Source organism: Lagopus muta, chromosome 3 (genome assembly GCF_023343835.1).
Source record: "Lagopus muta isolate bLagMut1 chromosome 3, bLagMut1 primary, whole genome shotgun sequence".
In the NCBI taxonomy this organism is placed as follows: domain Eukaryota; kingdom Metazoa; phylum Chordata; class Aves; order Galliformes; family Phasianidae; genus Lagopus; species Lagopus muta.
The window spans coordinates 63705211-63727766 of record NC_064435.1 but is presented as its reverse complement, the minus strand read 5'-3'; the positions used below and the strand labels follow the sequence as shown (position 1 = coordinate 63727766).

Genomic DNA, 22556 nt, shown 5'->3' with positions numbered 1-22556 from the left:
TGAAAATAATGGTGTTTCTATTTTCTGTGTATTATCTGGTTGTTTCACAAGCGACACTTGATGTTTTATGGTGTGAATCTACATAACTCTTATATTCAGAAATCCCCCAAAATTAAAACAAATATAGCTTATTCCTTAAAATGGCTAAATTTAGTCTGCTATTACAATACAAAAAGCAAGCAAGTGCAGCTCATTGTATGACTTACATTCACATAATTTGCATTAATGTAATCTTCATCCCCCTGCAATATTATCCTTGTGGCATCATCTGCACACACACACAAAAAAAAAAATAAAGAGGGAATCAGATTAGAAAATAAGACAAATGTTTCCCTTTTAATGAAAAAAAAAAAAGAGGAACTGCAGACAGACAAATAGCAGGGTACAAAACAAAATAGATAACCCTTTAGAAAATAAAGTGAATGATTATGTAATTTTTTGAACAAAAATTAAGCTTTACCAAGAAGTTAAATAAACCAGTTTTAAGCATATATACTATCATTGAGAAAATAAAACAACAGATGGAGAAAATATGTACTTAATACTCACAAGGCAGAACATCTTTGTATCGATTCTTGTCCATATTCTGAGGCACTTTTGCACATGTAACAGCCAATCCCGGTTTCTTTCTATAAAGTTGCTGGAAAACAGAATTTTACAAAAAGGTAAGATATGATTATGCTAAACAGATCCACGTGAAGACAACAACAACAACAAAAAAATAAGAAGCTACTTCAACTTTTCCTAGCCAACTGCAAAATTCCCCTGAATTACTTATTACTTATATTTTTACACAAAAATAACTTCTATTATTGCTAATTCATCATCATCTCCAGAAGAATTTCTAGAAGGAAATAGAAAATGTGGGAGTCACTGATCTAAACTGGCTTTTTCCTTGTAAAGTCATCTTTTCTTATAACACATACCACACCATTGTGAAAGGGCTAAAAGGAAAAAAAAAGTAGAAGAACTGAGCAATAAAAGATAACAAAAAAGGTTACAGACTGATATCGGTTATTACTTGGAATCAACTGTAATACAAAAAAAATAAAATATTCTCTGGACTAAAACTACCACTTTCAACTCTTAACACCTGAAAAGGCAAATCTTCAGCACACCACAGTCTTTTAATATGTAATTCCATCCTATCTTGCCAAGACCTACACCTCGCAAACTTTATCTTAAGCAAATGTGGGCAAATGTGCATATAACCAAAAACTAATTCTGAGGTCAAATGAAATGAATACATGGTACGAGGCAATAAAAGGTACTGGGGGGAAACACCACAAAAAAAATATTGAAGAAATGCAACCACACAATTATAGTTTCCCTGTATTAAATATACATGAAAGCAATTTACAACTGAGTTATTAACCTGGCTGTGCCAGAGTTTTATGCGCTTCACTGAACACTTGTCAAAGAGGTAATTACAGCTTTCATGTTTAAGTAAGATTTAGAATGTGGTTATGTACATAAAATTAAGTGAAACCAATAGGATGCTAAAATCTCCTACTTCATTTAAGAGAAAGGGATGAGCACACAAAACTTATTCTATTAAAAGACTAACTGAATCACAGGACTCAGTGTGTACCATAGCTCACTACATTTTTCATTCTCCACAGCACAAACAAGGGAAGAGGCTGTATGGGAAGAGAGCTCGATAATCTATGTAGCAACCAAACAGCTTTCTTCAGTTCCATTTTAACAGAGACAAGTTAAAATTTCTACTTTTTTTGTGGGAGACAAGGAAGAGCAATTTCACGTAAAGCAACAATCCTGGAGCTCTCTTGTTGCTGCCTGTCTAAAAAGCTACTTAATAGAGAGAATTCCTGAATAATATTTAAGGGAAAGATATTCAGGAAAAAAAATTGGCTACATGATAGTGTATTAATTATTATCTATTTTACTAACATGAATGGAGAACATCATAGTTACCAAAGGTGACAAGAAGACACTGCAACAGACACTGAATTTGAAGACGACCACTAAGCTCACTATATTTATTAGATTTCAAAAGGGTTCTGCACTTCTTTGTAACATCAATAACATCCTGCTAAAACTGTTGTCTGGAAATTAAAATGTCAAAGAATCAAATATTCAATGAAAATTATTGAGGAAACATTGTCAGAGTTGTTGGCTAAATTCATGTACAATTAACATACTAAAACACTAGTTCGTATCTTTTGAGTTACTGTTTCAGTAGCTAATAGACTTGCTATTACAACATTCCAACACTGCTGTGGATTTTGGAAAGCTGATATACACCACAGAGTCAAGAATTTCTAAAAGTCGGGGAAGACTTAACTCTTCAGAAATTTTGGAAACAAAGGAGAACTCATAAAAGGAATGTTTTGTAATAAATAACATCAAAATTCTTCAGCCACCAGCATAACATTTTACAGAATTTATAAAAAAAAAAAGTAACAAAACAGGAAAATTGCCACTGCTGTTCAATATGTTTACAGTGTCTGAAAGAACAATGCCAAACTTTAACAATGTGAGATTATTAAGTCATAATAACCAGAATTTCTCCAAAGTTACAAAGCCTACAAAATAAATGCTTATATCTCCAACAGTAAAAATGAACACAAACATACTACGGGATACAGTTCCATTAGAAAAGTAACAGAATTACCTTTTCAAATTTCTTGCTTCTAGTTTCTATGCTAACACTGAAGAACTGTTTTAATAAACCGCAAATGTTTTAATGATCAGCTTTCTAGAGTATGTCTTGCCAACATTTTGAAGAACAAACATTGATGAATTATTCTATACAGCAGTTTGTCAAGTCTCATCTTGCATACAGGGGAATCTCACCTACAGATAATCTGCCCAAGAAGTAACCATCCGTGCTTTAGATTGCAGGAAAAAACATCAGAGTGGACACTACAGACCACATACGGAAATTAACATTGCAACACTTCCACATTAACCTCTCAGAGAAGAAGAGCAGGAACAGTCAAGCTGCTGATGTTATATTCCATGAAAGGCAGCAAAACATGAGAATGAGAAAAATCTAAGGATAAAAAAGATGTTTCAGAAACTTCACCTATTAGCATAGAAGAAGAAAAACTACAAAACTATCTTCTGTCAATCTCCTACTATTTTACTCAATAAAACAATTTTTAAAAAATTTAGTGAGCTTTGGGTACTTGAGCTGGAAAAATATTAATCAAATCTGACGGGCAACTCATATTCCTGCTCTCTTAAGATGAGACTGAAAGGGAGAGATAAGTTTTCTAATCAATTAAGCCCTGATGTTGCAATTACAGCCGTGGTCACAGCTATTAGTACTAACAGTATTTGAGAGCTGAGTATTACCCACCTCAAACTGATGAATTACTGTCCCACTTTCCAGCCCTTTCCTTAGCTGTTCCATAGACTCATCCAGAGTTTCAGCGTATTCAGAACAAAGAAGAGCTTCTGGGAGATTCTGGGAATCAACTTCATCTTCCAATCTAGGCTCCACAAACTGTTTAACAACTGAAAGATGTATTGAAAATTAAAACTTTTTATGTTGAGCATTCATGTGTTTGCAATGCATGACAAAATTTACCAGCTTGTGAGAACAATAAAGTTTGCAAAGAAAATTTCAAGGAAGTGAATAATAGCAACATACTTTCTTCATTTAGTTATATATTATATTTCTGCACAAAGGACTAGAGTAAATGTCTCGTAGACGATTTCCCTTACGAAAAAAGAAATTCCTCAAGGAGCTAACTAAAAATGACTGTTTCCAAGCACAAAAGGTTTTTTGCTGCTATTATCTGCTGGTGGGGTAATGACTCACAACATTACCATGGTAGACATCAAGTAAATTTTACATTAAAAAAAATTAGAAGATAATTAATGGAATATCTTTCAAAGTTTGGATCCCCTCACAGCAAAGCAAACATAAATACATTTATATATTCCTTTTCCACTAGAGGAGCAACTAAATTCTATATTCTAATTTCTTATTCAGTCACATCCGTCATTTTAACATAAATCACAAAATATTTTCGACAGTTTTCTATGGCATTTCTTGCTAAGATGTTGAAGAACATGAAAAATGTTATTTAAAAATTTCACCACAGTTTTGTCTATGAAAGCTGTTGCATTGCGGAAGGTGCCCACTTGTGGTTATTCACTGCAGTGATCGGTATGGCCCATTCCTACCAAACTATAAAAAGATGTTCTTACTCGTGCCTATACAAATGACTGGCATGGGGCCACAGGATAAGTCTTTAGCTCAAAGCAAAGACTGATCTGCAAGTAGGAAGAGGAATAAAAAAAAAAAAAAAGTTAAGGAAAGACTAAATACTGCTTGGGGCCAGTGGAGAGACCTGCAATAACTGAAGCAGGACTGTGTTCAGGGAGAATGACAAGAACAGCTCATCTATCTTCCTACAAACATAAGAAATTTAAAATAAATAAATGCTACAGAGGCATATAACATCTATGCAGTTTTCTTGCCTCCTGTTTCCTAGCAGTGCATAACCCCTCCAGATTTTTAAGTCATAATTCAGTCAGAAACTCCTTGCCAAGCCTTTAAATAATCATTTGTGTTAAGGTCTTACCATTGCTCCTAGAGAATGTAAATAATAAAGTAAATCATCATTTCATTTCCCCTGAAAGTTCCTGCAATCTACATGTGTTTAAAAATGGAGCAGGACTGATTCCTTGTATTTAACAAATAAATACCTATTACCCTACATATTTCCAAAACTGTCTTGTTGCCAACAGGAAATTAGTGAGTAGTCCACACGGGGCAAGCTTCTCATCATTATAAAAATATCTGTTGTAGGTTGTTTGTTTTGCAGAATCATTGTGCTGGGGAACAGCAGCTCATAGGTATTTGCAAACTCACAACTGAAGATTTGTGAAATTATGCTCTATTTCCAAAAAGAAGTTTTGAAAAGGAACATTCATTGGTTGAGTTTGGAGTTAAAAACATAAGAAGAAATTCTAACTAGATAGACTCATTTGTATCCAAAAGAGCCCACAGTTAAAAATATTTATGCCACTAATTTCAATGCAAGAGGAACTACTTTTTATCACAGACTTATTTCAAGTGAAACAAAACCACATTTACTCAAATAGGCGTACCTATTCAGGCAGAAGAGCAAGTCTCCAAAACATTAGAAGTGAATAAAATAAGCCCAGTTACCTTTCCTCCTGACCAAAAGTGCAAGCTCTCTTGTGTGAGATTCTCTGCTGGCTTTTATAAACATGACCACCTGGTCGTGTGTGTGTTCTGAGATATCCCTGCCATTAATTAATACTATCTGATCACCTTCGTTCAGTTTTGGAATGCATTTATCAGCCTGTTTCAAGACAAAAAAAACCCCAAACATATTAATGTCATTGCATCCAGCCACATAAGCAAGAACAAATCAGAATATTAAATTCATCATGTAAGCAAATTCTTCAGAGTTCTCTTGAAAAAGTTTCATCTTCTGTATCAGAAAATCAATCAAAGGATTCAGATCTAAAGCTGTTTTTGTTGCTCCAAAGCTTCTTAATGAAGATGAGGAACAGTTCAAACAGCATATTGATAGCTAAAAGAAGAATTCATATTTATCAGATAGCCATTACCAAATTGCTCATAATGATCCAAATTTCAGACTGAAAACCTTAACAAATGATACTTTCTCTCATAAAAAAGGTCTTCTAGGTGTACAAGATGACATTTGCAACCTTCTGTTTTTATGCAGTGATACTGGAAAGTCCAAATACGACTTTGAGGTTATTAAACTGAACATATCTTAAGTAACATTAAGGACATTCCCCAGACACGGGCTACTTTCTACAACTTCAACTTATTCATGTTTTGCATAGAAGACTACTTCTTCCCAATTTGCATCACTAAGAGCTTCACTAAGCTTACATCTTGCAACTTAGAGCAATTTAGACCATCTGCTGAACTTTAGGACTTGCTTGGCTTTTTTTTTCTGCTACATTTAGTATACTTAGCATTGTGACGAACACAAAGGGATTAAAGCCACGGATAGGATATGATGATGATCCTGGTCAGCAGGCTCATGGTGTCCATGTTTGAGCTGGCGGGTTGGACTTCCAGAGTTCATGCCAACCTCAGCCAGTTTACGATTCTGGTAACATGAATATGAAGGATTCTATAACCTTTGAGAAGAGTGCCAACTTGCGTAACCATTTTATTATCACTGCTATTCTGATTTTTGTTCTATTTAGGAAGTACTCAGCTGTACAGAAGTGATTTAGTTAAATACACACTGCATTTTAAATCTTTTATAAATCAGATCTAGTCCAATACAGTCTGTTATTCTCCATTTATAGTTGTTCCCAATGTTAACATGGGTTCCCCAACCTTTATTCATCTAATGTTTTTAGCTCTACCAAAAAGCAAACCTGAAAATGATGTCCTAATTAGCCCTCTCCTTCTTATCCTGATTATGCCTTGCAGGAAGCATGGATAACTTGCCTGAACTAAGTGTATCATTACCAATTTAAAAACAAAATGACAGAAAAGAGAGGTGATAATGACAGAATCAATATGAAAAAAAGAACCCACACAAAATACTTCCTACTACAAAAACAAAAAGTAACACCAAACATTTTCTATAGAAAGAAATAAAGATACGAATGAAGGATAAGGAAAATTGACAATGCTGCATGAAAAAGATATGCAAATAGAAGCAGAATGGGAATAAGAAACAGCCATGGTGTTCTTCAAGTATTCACAGTTCCCCAAAAGAGACGCAAGTCATTTTTTGTATGATTTATAGAGGCAAGATTGAAGAATGCAACTATGAACAATTGTTTAATCGCTGTAAAATATAATGGTTAGCAATAATTGAAAGGATAAATGATATAAAGTTCATATCAGTCATACTAGTCACATTAGATCAGTCCAGCAGTGGCAAGTAGTCAACAAGAACACAGAGGGAATGGTGTCTGATCTCCTACATTTATCTATAATTTATATTTCTTGGCTGGTCGCTGGCTATTATTCTTTATTACAGGAGAAGATGAATATCGATGTTCGAAGAAGTTGTGTTAATCAAGTGACATGTTAATGTCTCAACTCTCTTGCTTGATACATTTTATACAGTCAGATTGATCTCAAATGGGAATTAATTCCTTCTGTGTAAGCATAATTTGTAGATTTTTCAGATACTGAGCATTTTCAGACAATTAATTATGTCAGAGGATTCCTCTCCTATTTGATTTGCCCAATGTTTCATCTTATGCTAATCTCTTTGTTATTGTTCCAGGAAGCATACATATTATTTTTCAATCAAAAGTTCTACTAAATACAACTATGACAACTTCTGTATCACCTTAAGGCATTAATACTGTTTCTGGGAAAAAAATAAAATCAACAGTATAGGAATCTTATTAAAAAAAATACCAAAATAATAAATGGTTGTTTTTTTGCTTCTCTGCCTTCAAATCTCCCCAGAACTCCAGATTTCTACTATAGTAGAAGGGAACTTAAAAAAAAAAAAAACAAATTAGTATGCCAAAAATGATATACCGCCTTGCGTGTACATTTATTTCCCTTTCTCCACAAAAGATGGATCTTTCAGGCATCACTGAAGTTCCATGGAGCTAAAATAAACAAAAACACACTCCATACAAATACTTCCACTTACAAATATCAGTTGTATGTCATTAAATAGTCAAGAGCAGGTGAAAATGAATTTACAGAAAACAACATAATGTTAATATTGTTATGTGCTGAAAGTACTTACATATTTTCCTCTTGCTGTAACATGATGTGATTTCTCTTGCACTGCTCTTTATTATGCTGCATTGCATAATGGTTTTCAATATACCCTCCTGACTCTTGATAACTTGCTCACTTAGCATGCTTTTTCATCTAGGGAGCTAAGAAGTCACTCATATCTATGCCAATACTTGCTAACTGGGGACACTTAAATGAAGCAAGTTGGATGTCCAGCCCTTTCCCAGTCCGAAAAGATAAAAACAGATCAGAACTTCTGTACCTCCCAGAAGATAATCTGAATCTGCCACAGGAAATCACTGCCTCTGGAAAAGCATCTTCTGTTTCTCAACAGAATAAGCCTGCTTCTAGCATCACTTCAGCATCTCAAATCATCTTTATTTTTTGTTAGATTTGCAAATCTGGCCTGTTTTATTTTTACTTTGTGGCTTTAAGTAATAATGACTATTTTCTATTACTGTTCTATTCGCATAATTATTGTAGAGTTCGTGATTGAGTTCAGTGCACTGCATAAATCAAGCCATAAATTTCAAACAGGACAAAATGCAAGTTCTCAAACAATCTGTTTTAGCTCAACTTACATTATGACATTCAGATACCAGCTCTGTGAGTGCTTATTAAATTTCTAGAGTCTATAATATTCAGTGTCTCCAGACTTTTGACGCATGACTATCTCCTAGCAAGCTAGCACTGATATTATCTTATGAAAGTTGGTAAATAAAAAGAAAGAGAGGGGGGAAAAAAGAATGAAAAACTTGAGATGAGATAGTGCGTCCTCACAATTTTTTGTAGAAAAAAATTACCAAGGTACTGCATCACTATTATTAGTCCACAATTCAGCATAATAACTCAGTGACTGTACGGTTCCAATGAATGTCCCACCTATACCAGAAATATTTCCGTATGTGAAAGTGCATGGAAAAATAGGATCAGTGTATCCTTTGTCATGGAATTTCATAGGTCTGTCTTAGGCATGTAAAGCTGCTACTCTTCATTTATTTTCAGCCTTTCACTAACTAATTTGATAGCCCCTTCTTCTTTAAATGGAATCCCCTGCTACTCATTTCACAGTGCTCCAAATTTTATATAACTCTGCTGTACTTTCCTCAAATTGTTTCTTTTTCATAGGCTGCATAGGCCCATGCCACTCACTTCTGTACTGCATCTTCAATCATCATTTGTATTTTCAGTGTTGTAGTGCACTATTTGAAACAACGAAAGAAAACAAATATGCTTTCCAACTGTCTCTTGTTTGGCTAACAATTCCCAATCTTTTCATCCATGGCTTAAAAAAGAACAATCACTGGTCAGATCAATTTCTAAAGAGAATGCCTCAGTTACTATTTCATATTGGCTATGCATTTCCAGATACCTGTGAATAAAGACTTATGAAAATGGTAGAAGAAGTAATAAGGGAAAGATTAGAATGGTAAGATATTACTTACAGGTGATCCTGGAGTTATTCTTGATACCACTAAGGGCATTTTTTGGTCTATACCACCCTACAGGAATGTCAAGTAAATAATGACCATCAATACAACATGACCATAAGCATTTTAAACAATCACCTACTTTCACTTACATATAAAATTTGTTCAGTCGCTTGAGGCCAGTAAGATTGAACTCTCATGAGCAAATGTCAGGATGGGTGTACTCTTTTTCCAGTAGACTTAACCTAGTGGCTTTGCTTGTCCACACATTTTAAGAGGCAATAAGCAGATCAAATGCAGCATTACTCAAACCCTATCCTTCAAACAAGCCTATTTCAACGTCTGAACTCACAAGGTGGACAGTATTAAGGTATTATGGTGAGTGTGCAAGAGATCAGATAGGATCGAAGTTCCAAAATAAATACATACTCCCTTATTCCCTTTACATAAAGCTCTCTCAACACTTCACCAATAAATAGCAAGGCAAAATGAGCAAACATTACCCTGATTTTGATGGTATCATTATCTTATCTGTTCAAATGGAATTTTTTGGTGATACAATTAGAAAATTTACAGGAGGAATCAATACTTGTTTTCATTTTTACTATTCATTTTCATCTCTATGTGATTCTTTTCATGGATATAATTGATAAAATGGCACCAGCTATTTAACTTGCTTTATAATACAGACATTTTTCCTAGAAATTATTATCTTAAATTATGTTTCCATGTTCATATCTACACAGCAAAATAGGCAGTGCCTTGGAAATGTCACATCCATAGTATATGCAATTAAAGAATACAGAAGTAGCAAAGGCCTGTTTTCATAAATATGATTTTATCATTTAAGGATTAGGCTGCCACTTCTAAAAATTTTTGAGTCCTTAAGAAATTCTTGTGGGATATACTGATTTCTCTGAAGTATCACACTAAAAACAAAAAAATAATCATAATATCAGATCACAGTATCTATATAGATCATTTTAAGACAACAAAAGATTGCTGATTTACCTTTAGATTAAATCCGAACTTCCCCTCTTCATCTGGTGTGATACGCACCAAAAGTAAATCTCCCTCAATTACCTCATTCTGTAACAAACAGGAAAAAGCTCAAACCAAGTTTTTCTAAGTTTTAAAACCAAGCAGCAGAAAATTACAGTGTAACGTACCCACATTTAGACATGCTGAACAATAATTCTCCATGTAAATACATGCTCAAAAAATGAAGAAGCTAAGGTTAAAGAATACACTCAATTGCAACCTTTAAAAATTGTAGAAATTGCAACAAGGGCTGCTCTGAAGGTAATACCTCCTATTTTATGATGATGGCTCACAATTTCAGAGGAGGATGGCAGTAGGGGTTGAACCATCCCACCAATATTTCATTACATGTTTTTGCCATGTGACAAATGGCAGCAGAGGGGCAGTCTGACACAATGGCAGCTGACATGGAGTTGCAGTTGAAGCAAAGGAGTGTCACTCAATTCCTCTATGTGGAAAAAATAGAACAAATTGGCGTTCATCGATGGTCTCTAAAACTGCTAAGCAAGCAAACGGTTGATGTGAGCACAATGAGGAAATGAGTGGTGCAGTGGCAACAGCAGGTCGCCTCTGCTAATGCAGACTGTTATAACCATGACACACAGGTTCTTGTCCACCACTGGCAAAAACGCAGAGCTAATGGCAGTGGCCACGTTGTATAATAATTTACTGTAGATGAGAATTTTCTCTACCAAACAGTGTTACTGTGCTCTTTGTATTGATTGTAGTTTCCATAAATAGGAGGCATTACTTTGGAACGCAAAATGACAAATGCGTTCTATGGTTTTTCCGTCCTTACACTCTTACTCTCATCACAGCTTTTTCAGCTCAGACCTATTAAAACTTTCAATGTATTGCCATAGCTAAAGGTGACTTAAAAGGAAAAAAAAAAAAAAAAAAGGTACAACACACTTTAAACATTTTTGCTCTAAAGATTATGGAGTAACTACAATTTCTTTAACATATCTCCTCTAAAAGGGTGAACTGATATTTTCTCCAGGAAATCTCCAAGCAAGGATGATTAAAGCTTGGCTATGGCTAGTGGAAAGCCAAGTTAGGAAGCTGCTTAGCACAGCTCTGGTAGAGGCTAGAGAAAAGGTGAGGAACGATCTGCTGTCATAAAGCTAGCAAGGAGCAGCTGCTCTCTAGTCAACTCAGAAGTCAAAACACAATTTTTAGCCATCCCAGATGGGATTTGTGCTCACTATCAAGACTTACAGGAGCTTGAGTGACTTTATCCTAGAACAAATGAGATACAGTCATGCAAGGATTCCCATTCCATTAAGAACTTCCTGCAGATGCTGTTGGAAACCTGGTCGCTACAAGAAATGAATGTACATAGTAGGCTTACCTATCATACTGTATACACAGCCTTGGATAAGTCAGTAAGAGAAGAAGCTTTATTCCTGTTACCTTGTAAAACATGCTCACCCCAGAATAAAACCACAGTTTTTCTGAGTTCATAACCTACAATTCAAAGCTACATATGTTACCAGTTTTGACTTGAAAAGAATGCAACTGAACGTACCTTATCACAGTAGTACTGACTGGAATCATCTGTTGAGCTACTTTTTGTAACATTGTCATATGTTTCTAGGAAGTGTTTATCCACCCCTTCCAGAGGGTAAGAGTCAGAAATGTTACCAACTCCGTTGGGAGACTGAGTCAATGCTTTAGGTGAGGTACGGGTCAGAGAATTCCGAGTTGGACTATTTCCCAATACATTCCTTCATTTAAAAACAAACAAACAAAAAATTATATATATATATATATATATATATTAGAAAAGTATTGTTATCTAGATTTTTACATTAAACTGTGTAAAATGGGCAATTGTATCACTCAGACACCAGAACAAGTCTTTTTATACTCGCGGTTAAACAGCACTTCTTGACATGCAAAGTAATGGGATTGGAGAATGATCTACGCATTATCATTTGTTCAGCGGAGACCTAGAAGAACGGCAGAATAAAACTAGAGCAAGAGAGACATTTTCAGCAAAATACTTGAAGGTCAACAGTGAAAGGCACTGCTGAAGTGGTACATGAAATCACTGCCACAAAGGAGGGAACGAGAACAAACCCCAGGGGAAAATGCTTCAACTGCCATTCTATTCACCTGTATTACCCCACTGTAGAGAGATCTTTCACTTGCATCATAGATCATCTTGATCAGGGCCAGTACTCTTTGCAAGCATGCTCTGTAGTGCTACAGACAACCAGCATTATGGTGAATTGTATTTGATTCTTGCATGTATGCATGCTTTTTTTTTTTCAGAGCGTATTCAATGCATTATCTAGTTCACCATTCCTAAAAGCAGTATCTAACTCTCACAGGATGGTAGTAGTAGAAGTAGCTTCAAAGAGGTTTTCATGATTCCTGTGAGGTCAATGTTAAGTAAGCAGGAACCACTTATATGTAAACACATCATAACATATTTTTCAGAATATAGTCAATTTAAAAACAAAATTTCACTTGCAACTTAGGAGTTTAGTTCTTAATGAGTTTCTACCACAGAAAAAAATTAACGCTGGAATAATGTGACAAACTGCTTCAGTTATTGCTTTCTAGCAGTAAAATCACCAGTGGATTTTGGCATCATTAAGTTTTTACAAAAGAAATGGAACAGTTTAAGAAAATCATTGTTTTGCTTTGTTAATAGTGCTTAGACACTTATTAGGATTTAAGTTTTCTCACATCCTGATGCAAAAACTTAATTTTTAAGAAAAGATTTACCATCTTCATTGATTTCAACAGTTATTTGTGCCTTCAATCACACAAGACCAGTACTTAGAAAAATCAATTCAAGTTATGCTTTGATTGGTATCTTAAAGATTCCATAGTAGAAATTTTAAAGACAACTCACTTTGGTGATTCTTGTTCAGAAGGCCTGTTAAAAATAAATAAATAAAACTCAGTAAGCGAACAGAAAGAAAACAGGAACTCTAATTAGGAAAAAAAGTCTGTGTAAAAGCCAAAAGATGTGCTGACAGTAAATTAAAAAATACGTATTCCCGTGCAGAGAGTCTAAATCAGGCAATTAGGGAGTTTGTGAAACAAGAAAAAAATCACTGAGCAGCTCTAATTACTCACTTCCACTTTTGGCATACACCCAAATACCAATAATACACATCTGCTACTGCAGCCTAAGCTGCTGGAGTTTACAGTGGCAATTATTTAACAGGATACACTACACCATTTTAAAAAGTTTTAGATGTGGATCACGATGACTAAAGATGTCACTGATTGTATTTCTTTACATGTAGGTAATGAGAAATTAGCACAGGCTGCTTTAGAAATGTTAGTTACAATGCAAAAGTAGAACAGGTGCTCACAGAATTTTAACATAAAATGTAACTAAAGCAGTGACTATACAGACCTGGACAATCTAACACAGAAAAGAAGGGTGGTTAATCAGGGCTTTTCACAGAGCAGCTTGGCTGATTGTAACAGCATAATCAAAAGAATATCCACACACACGGCATCTAAGTGAATAAACTCTCCTCTCTGCTCATTATCATCTAGGAATGAAGGAATCTGTGTAATTGTAAAACTTACTGTCCTAGAATAAACGATAGCTTAAACTGGGAGGGAAAGGAATGAAGAAGAAGTATTAGACTGGTTACCTAGGCCAGTACTCTGTTCTCAGAAGTGGCAAACTAACATTCAAGTCCAGGCTGGATGTGGCTCTGGGCAGCCTGGTCTGGTGGGTGACAACCCTGCACACAGCAGGGGAGTTGAAACTAGATGATCACTGTGGCCCTCTTCAACCCAAGCCATTCTATGATCCTATGATTCTATGAAATCAGACATTTAGTGATGCTTTGTGAGAAGACACAGTCACTAGGCAGCTGGCAGTTTTGGGATTTCTGTTGAGGTTTATTCAACCATACTTAAATGAAAAACTGACAAACAGTAAAGCAGTTGGAAACAGAAACAATTGATAATCCTCTCATGAAGCAGTCCTAGTCTTCTAGAATATGCACAGAATTTCCTTCAAGGTTGTAAATCATGTACTGTGTTCCATTAAAACTACAGTAAAAAGGTAAATATCATTCTAGTTCAGTTTCCTCATAAAGATTCCATAATATGAACATATTCCTCCTTGATAGGCAGAGATGGCAAATTCCACAAGAATTTGTGAAGGTTTGGTTGTGCATACTTTTTTTTCCCTGAACACTACAGTTCATCTTTATTACAGCCATGCCCCAACATGTGATGCCAGTGACATTCACTCCCATTCTCCCAGAAGTACCTCCAGCTCTCCTTTTTAGTAATCCTCACAGTTCTTCCACTCCTTAATTGACAGCATTGGAAAAGATCCTTTGGCACCATGCACACATACACATGCTGCCTGAGCAGCCAATCTAAGCAGTGCAGACAACTGTTGAGCTCATACTGCAGTTACTCAGTGAGAGGAGGTTAAAGTTTTTTTTTTGGTCTAGTCAATGATTTCACTGAGCTTGTTAAAAATAATTTCTACCTTTGAAATCTCCACCCCTACATAGGATTTGACTGCTGCTGTCCAGACTTTGTGAAGTGGGAAGACAGGCAGTGCAATGACACAAGCTTTTATTTATTTTAGTTTAAGCTAATTGATTTCCATCTGATGGAAACAACAGTGAAGCCATACATTTTTGTGTATGTCACAAGAGAAGGGATACAGGTCTATTACTAACATCTGTGCAGAACTCAAGTTGTCATACGTTAACCCTCTTGAAAGCTTCCACCAAGAACTACACACCATAAAATTCTGATGCAATTAGACATGATATCTCTATTTTAATATAATCTCCTTCCTCCCCACCTCAAGAGAGTGAGGCCATTTGAGACAGAAAAAAATATTTCCACTTTCATTCATATACTGTGTATAAATAAATAGCAAATTCTTAATTACCTCAATAATATATCAAGATACATAAATGTGGGATATAAATTCCTATTAATATTTCCTGAAGGTTCATACGATGAGTTACTGCACTTTAATTCAGATGCATCAGTCTGAAGGAGTTACTGAATCATCCCATAACCTTTTGGAGTATAAAAAGATTACCTAGAAAATGACCAAATTCAACCCCTACAGAATTCATCAGTGACAAGGGAGCTGTGTCTTCACAAAGTCCTCAGCAGCACAGCATGCTATAGCTGAAGAATTTTAATCTTCACAACTCAATGAAATATTACTTCTGACACGTAATTATTCACTAATGTGATGAAGTACTTTGAACAGGAACAACAGGATCATATTTTCTGGCCAAACTGTATTCTACATTTTACCAAGATATCTTCCTAGTTTCACAACAAACAACAAGCACCATATTTTAAGTCAATAAATGAGAACACTCACCAGACCAACCAATCGACTTTTTCATCAAGAAAAAGAGACATTCCTTGCAAGGAGAATAAACTTTCCATTGGCTCAGCATGCAAACACTTCAAAACTGCAAGTAATTTCCCTTCCTTACTCCACTGTGTATCTAAAAAGATGCCATTTCAATCTTCCACTTACTATAGATTGCTGTCAGTGACAATCTTTACAATGAAACTCTCCACTGTGAAAATCTACCTCTCTTCTGTCAAGTTTCAAGGAAAGACCCCTCCTCCTCAGACGTGTGCCTTACCAGAGAATTTGCTATTCTGAGAACTGATGATGATAAGGTAAAGTAAAATCCCAAGAGAAAAGGGACAACTGAAACAATAGAACTGTAGCAAAACTCCCTCTCTACAAACAACAGAAGGAAACATCTGTAGGTTTTGCCCTTGTAGTGTTCTTCAAGTTATTGAAGCTTCTTTTCTCTAACACCTGCACGGGTAGGGAGACTGAATGTGGCAGTATTTCCATTACCAGATCTTTTCTGAGAACTACCCATTTAAACTGGGATTATTATTCATAAACAAATTAAACGGAAGATATTTAAAGCGTCATCTTTTTGCTGCCTTTTAGACAAATTTATACACAGCATGAGTTGCACAGTTAAGATTCAGAAATTCTATGAACAAGTGAGCAGAAAAACCATTTAAGACAGCTACATAGATTCTTTCTGCTTTACACTTGAGCACTATTATAGAAAAACTTGGGGCTTTCACAGTATGCTCAAGTTATGCAGTGATTTTCTGTAAGTCCCAAACATCTGTATTGATAAGCTGCTGCCATTAACCATGAAAGGATTCCTTCAGTTCCTCTACAGTTCATTTACTGACCATACTTCATATTGCTTCATGTATTTCGGTTATATTCAAAAGCTCAATTTGCTGCAAAATTTGCCTTATCACAGATTTGCATTTTGGCTTTAGAGGTGACTTTTTTTTTGGACTGACAAACAAAAAGGGTAGTACATTTTAGTAAAGATATATATATATTAAAAAGATTTGTGCATAAGTAAGATAAACACATGTTCTCTTTCTTTGCATATTTGAGTGGAAGAGCACTGTGAAATCCATAGTGGTCCATTAGTAACAGTCTTAAAAGCCTAATTTGAAACCCATGGGGTGTTCAACCCAAAATCACTTATTGGTGGTTCTGAAAGGTGTGTATAAAAACTTGAGGTCATGATTTCTAAAGTTGCAGCGTTCCTACTTTTCTTTACAATATATTTAGTCTTTATTTCACAGTCCCTTAGGCTCACACGTGTTTTATCTCATCTGGTTGACGACAAGTGGTTTTTGCAAGCTTCCATCAGCAAAGGTGCAGAAATGGAACAGAGGGAGGATAGAGAAGTGATATTTATATTAACGAGCAAACTAGGAAACATATGGCAGATCATAACATACGGTATAATGCCAAGTGAAGGTCCAGGAAGAATATTTTAATTCTAGGTTTGTCTGAATATGAATTAAATAAAAAATAAAAATAAAACAGAGAAAGACTATACAAAAGTCTTAAAAAAAAACCCCAAAAACCAACAAACAACAACTCAAAAAACCAACAAACCAACAACATTTAAGTCCAACACAGCTTATGAGGAGGATGCAAATGGTAAGCAATGGAATGACAAGGTTAATTAAAGTGAAATTGAAATGTCCTGAGATCCGGCCTAATATTGGAAAAGCATCTTCCTTGAGAAAGACTGAAGTACACCAAACTAAGACAACAGAGTTAAGAAATGCAGGAGATTTTGTAAGAACAAGAAATTAAGCATGCAAGTGTGTGATTAAGGACTGAAGTAAAAAGCATTATAAATTGAGTTCACTGAAAGTAATTTCAATTTTATGTCAGGATAGTAGTTAATGGAATTTATCTGATATATCTAAAGAGTACTTCCATCAAGAGAAATGCATTCTAAATGTTGCTTACAAAAATATCTTTGTTAGAATAATAAAAAAAAAAGTATTTCTATAGTAAGTTTACCAACTTTCACCATGGAGCTACAGTTTATTGTCTATCAACACAGTAAGCTGAAAGAATTGAACAAATGCAGCCTAAGCTCAGGAAATCTATTTTCAATGCAATGCCTTCGTCAGATGATACATCACACTTACATCAGGAACATATATGCACTTCCAGAAATTCATAGCATAATGACAGTGAATTTCCTTTTGTATACTAGTTCACCCATTTATTTCCTTCCCCTCTAACTCTGGGACTGCACAGATTATGCCATCTATATCACCAAAGGGTAGTTTTAGAATGTAAATTAAAGATGTTTATAGCTTTGGCAAATATGTTTAACAAAGGAAAAAGTTTCTGCAGGAACACATTGCATTTATAACAAAATTATAGAATTGAAGTAATTTAAGTTGGGAAGGAGCATGGGAGGATGTTCAAAGATGGGCCGACTTTAAAGTTAGATAAGGACAATCAGGTCCTTTTTACAGATGAGATTTTAATTTCTCCAGGGATAGGAAAAATCTCAACTTTTCTGTCAATCACTTTGAGGGCTTAATCAAGCTCAGCATTAGTTTCACCTGCCTTGTGACTTCTCAGCATTTCCCTTGCTGTAACTTGGGTTCATCACTTCACATGTTTTTGTTGCACACCTCCAAGAAGAGTCTGATTCCGTATACTTGATAATCTTCTTTTGGCAGCCGAAAGCAAAAACATGACTGACTTGCCCTGCTCCAGCCTTCTGACTCCTCTCATACATCACATGCTATCATCTGTGAATAATTAGCCAGATTTATCTTACTGATTAATCAACACTAAGTATTTAAATATAAGTACAAGATTTAGACAGACTCATCTGTCAATATTTCTTACTGACTGATACTATAACTCATCTCTTAGAGACATACTTTACAACAACCTTTCTGAAACACAGATTAAATAGAATTTGCAGCTAATCTTTTCTTTTAGGATGCAGTCTACTCTAAAGAACTCATCAAACACTTGGTCCTATGCAGTCTGCTGTTCCAAACCAAACAGACCAAAATCCTGGTTTAATTCATTATACAGTAAACAAGATAAACTGAAAAGTTTAACTCACAGGATTCTCTACAAAGCTTTACAGGAATGCTTTTCCAAGTCAATAACCCAGTGCTCTTTTCCCTTAAACTAGCACCTCAGATACGTGGCTGAATATATATATTCTTATTAACAAGCACTCAGAGAGATACATCCAAAAACATGAAAAAATCTTTTAGAAGAGCATGCCACTACAGTTACAATCCAAACAATTTCACCTATGGTAAGGGTACAGGTGCAGTAAAAAAAGCCTAAGCTAATCAACCTGAATTTACAATGTCAAAGATAATCTGTTCCTCGCGAACAGGAGATTTTGGTCTCACACAGGTAATAAGAACAAGCAGGTAACATTATCTTCAGCTACAAGAAAACTCATTTGTTTCAGCAACCTTTCACTTCCAGAGCCTTGCCATCTCTGAAAGAAACTAGCTTGCTTTAGCGTTAATACTGCAACATTCAAGTAAAGGGGAAGTGTGGTTGTTTGCAACAACAACATGGACTGCCCACAAAACTGGATTAAAAACTTAAATATGCCATGAGGGAATTAGTAGAAGACACTCTTCTTATTTCATAGCCACTGCCTAAAAAACATGCATTTTTCAACACCTGGATCCTCTGAGGTTAAGAACATTAAATAAAATAAGTGCCTTTCACTATTCCCCTCCCCCCCCCCCCCTTTTTCATTTATCCATTTACTTTCATTTTTCATTTCACAGATTAATGACACACTTTTAATTAATGACACAATTAATTAACACACTTAAAGTTAAGTGTGAACACTGCTGTAATGCTGTTACAGGCAGGGGGAGAGGAGAGAAAGAAAGAAAAGTCATATACGTGATAAAATGAAACTTAAAGCACCTTAAAATACTACTACTCGGTTACATTTCTTTATGGTATTTATTGGAACTCTTGAATATTGGGATTGTAAAAGTTCACTTAACTTTTACTGTAGCCTACATAGAATCATCATGGTTGGAGAAGAACACTATGATCCATCTAGTCCAACTGCCAACCCATCCCCACCATGCCCACTAACCATGCCCCTCAGTGTTATATCCACACATTTCTTGAACATCTTCAGGGACAATGACTCCACCATCTCCCCTGGCAGCCTGTGCCACTGCCTCACTGTTCCTTTTGAGAAGAAATTTTTCCTAATATCCAACTTGAATCTCTCCTGGTGTAACTTGAGGCCATTACCTCTCGTCCGACCACCGCTACCTGATCGAAGAGGCACTGCAGCATACATACTAAGTTAATGTCATGGAAATCAGTAACAATTTGTTCTTCTATACCAAATTTGGTGCAAGTGTGTGTATATTTCAAAATTTGGAAACTGCAGTGGTATTCTTATTAAGAAAGACTTCAACAATGATCACCTTCAGGTATCACAGTAGATTAAAAAAAAGTAAAATTTTTAACTGAAAATAATTATCTGCACAACTCCATCAGCCTTCCTTTAGAACAAGCCATGATTTAAATATATTATATTGAAACATTTTTCTCAAAGGTAAGCTTCTTCAATTCACAACTCTGCCTATCAGGATAGCAGATGGTCAGGATGATCTGATGCCAAGCAGCCTGTTGGTATAGCACAAACAGCTTTGAAAAAGCTACACAATAAAGCAGCTTTTTAGCAGAGATGACTTTAGAAATAATAATTCCATATAATGACATATTTTCTTTAATAAAGGCAAGTCATAACCCCTTCATATTCACACATAAGGAATTCTGAAGATAAGAAATGTAACCTAGAAAGGCAAAAATAAATTTTACATGCTGCTTAAAAATAGATGTTTAGTAAGTCAATTTCAGCAGTGCTTCAATGAAGAAAATTAAGATCTCTCAACAAAAGCAAAATACCTTCATGGCATGACAGGAAAACCAACTGTAAGTGAAAAACAGCTACCAAGAGTCCCTAATAAATACTATGTTTTATCTTACCACTATACTTGAAACAAAACAGTAGTAGCAATGTGTGTATATATGGAGGGATGGGTTAAATATATCGTGAAATACTGCAACACAGAGTCAGAAGATAGACTCAGCAGATCTGGTGCTGCTTTTATTATTTCTGGCACAGAAATAATAAAAGTAGTTTAACACTCAAAGCAACATATTAGAGGCAAGACTTCAGTGCAGACTCCAGCTGTGTCTTAGGATTAATTTTTCAGAGGCAGTATTAGTCAGATAAGACAAACAGCAGCACAGCAAGCAAGAGGAGAAAGAACATGGAAGGTTTCTTCACAAAGGTTGAATTTCCCTGGACTAAACAGAAATCTTGAAATACTCTTCAGCACCGTCTTCAATGACAGGCTTTGCATGCAGCTGTGATTTGAGATGGCTTGGCTTAGATAAACAAACCTATTCACTCTGTGTGAATAAAGCTCTATTTAATATACATTAATTTGAGCTTAGAGCGTTTCCTTTTTGTCCATTATACATATGCAATAGCTGTAATCTTTTCTGCAGATTCTAATCTGAGAGAGAAAATCTGCTTCTTTCAACAACGCCTGAGCCTCAAATTTACTTCAATGCAATAGAACCTTAAATCTTATAGATTTAATAGAATAAATAGAACCTTAAAGCAGTCTAGTTACACCAATACAAAAAAAAATGAGAGTCTGCCCTGGTTTTCAGCAGTTTACTTATGAGCACTGTATGTTCTAATTTTTAGTTTTATTTATTTTTTCAGTCACAGTCTGTAAATTATTACTCAAATTTTACTTAGAAGGTAGAATACTCACTCACAGTACATTTAAAAACAATCACTATTTTCTTCAGAGAAAGAATATGATAAATAATAAGATATTCTATGATAAATAATAAGATATCCTTTCCCTCATCTCCAGCATGGTTATTTGAATTATATAACAGGAAACAGTTCTAGGTGTTGAAATGTTGATACAGCACAACGTATTGTGAAATGTGAAAGAAACAAAGAAACAACTGAATATTAATAATTGATATGTTTTAGGTGTCTGAACCAAGAACTGTTCCCCACAATTTTTCTAAATTGTGTACTTGTTTCTAGAAGTAATACAGAACATGACTGATTCCCTTCAATTATTAAACACATTCAAGAAGAAAATTGGTCAGGAAAATACTTTTGCTTGGTACTATCAGGAGGAGAAAAGACTTATTGGGAAACTGGAGCACTGTTATCTTCTATAAATCCAATATCTCCCAAGATTCCAAATGTGATTTAATCTACTAAGTACACAACAAATCTCATCAAACAAGTTCTATCGATACATTTGTCCCAGTAAGCAAATAGATGAATTTGAAGGCAACTCTGTCTTGGGATAAGTGTTGCTTTGATGAAAAAATCCTAAGATATTATCCAGAGTCTGAACTGAAACAAGCAGAAACTATCTCCCATTTCCCAAGTCCCTGAAATGCCCATGGTAGCTACAGATTAAGATTAAGGAGCCATATGATTTTAACAAAGATTCAAGGTCCAGCTCAGGTAACAATAAAGGGATTTAATATCAGCATATTGCAGTTGCTTGCTAGTAATTTTCCACAGTTCTTTCAGACTTTTCCTCCCATCAAAGACATTCATCATTTATACTCAGTGTTAACTACCACCACTGCAGACTAGGCAGCAAAAAAAAAAAAAGAGTCCTCTAAAGTCAGTATAAAAGCAGGGCTATGAGAATCTACTTTTGGCCCTCTTCTACAAAAACAGATTTGCAATTTCAATATTTTTCCAAAGCATGTCTTGATTATGTCAGTTCAAGTCTACTAAAGACCAGTCTGACACAAACAGGCGAGTTAGCTTTAAAAGTTTTATCAGTACACTGCAAGCTGTTTTTAAGTTAATAGCTAAATTATCCTGAAGCACAGCAGAAGAGTAGGACAAATGTTTGTTCATACATAATACCAAAGATAGGCAAGTCAAATGCTTTTCTTGCAAAGCAGATATAGAATCTGGTCTACCAGCTATTTCATGGAAGCACTCAGAGAAAAA

At 35.2% G+C, this 22556-nt stretch overlaps 1 protein-coding gene across 4 annotated transcripts in view; it reads right to left on the bottom strand.

Annotated features, from left to right (window-relative positions):
• The window catches only part of PTPN3 (protein tyrosine phosphatase non-receptor type 3), a 115542-nt gene that overhangs the window by 21153 nt on the left and 71833 nt on the right, over positions 1 to 22556 (bottom strand). For all 4 annotated transcript variants that reach the window (XM_048940109.1, XM_048940108.1, XM_048940110.1 and 1 more), the window contains 8 exons: positions 13046 to 13069; positions 11708 to 11906; positions 10150 to 10227; positions 9154 to 9210; positions 5150 to 5306; positions 3326 to 3483; positions 550 to 640; positions 207 to 268 (listed from right to left, as the gene is read on the bottom strand). In XM_048940109.1, coding sequence (XP_048796066.1) covers positions 207 to 268; positions 550 to 640; positions 3326 to 3483; positions 5150 to 5306; positions 9154 to 9210; positions 10150 to 10227; positions 11708 to 11906; positions 13046 to 13069 — 826 coding nt within the window. The remainder of the gene's footprint in view (positions 1 to 206; positions 269 to 549; positions 641 to 3325; positions 3484 to 5149; positions 5307 to 9153; positions 9211 to 10149; positions 10228 to 11707; positions 11907 to 13045; positions 13070 to 22556) is intronic.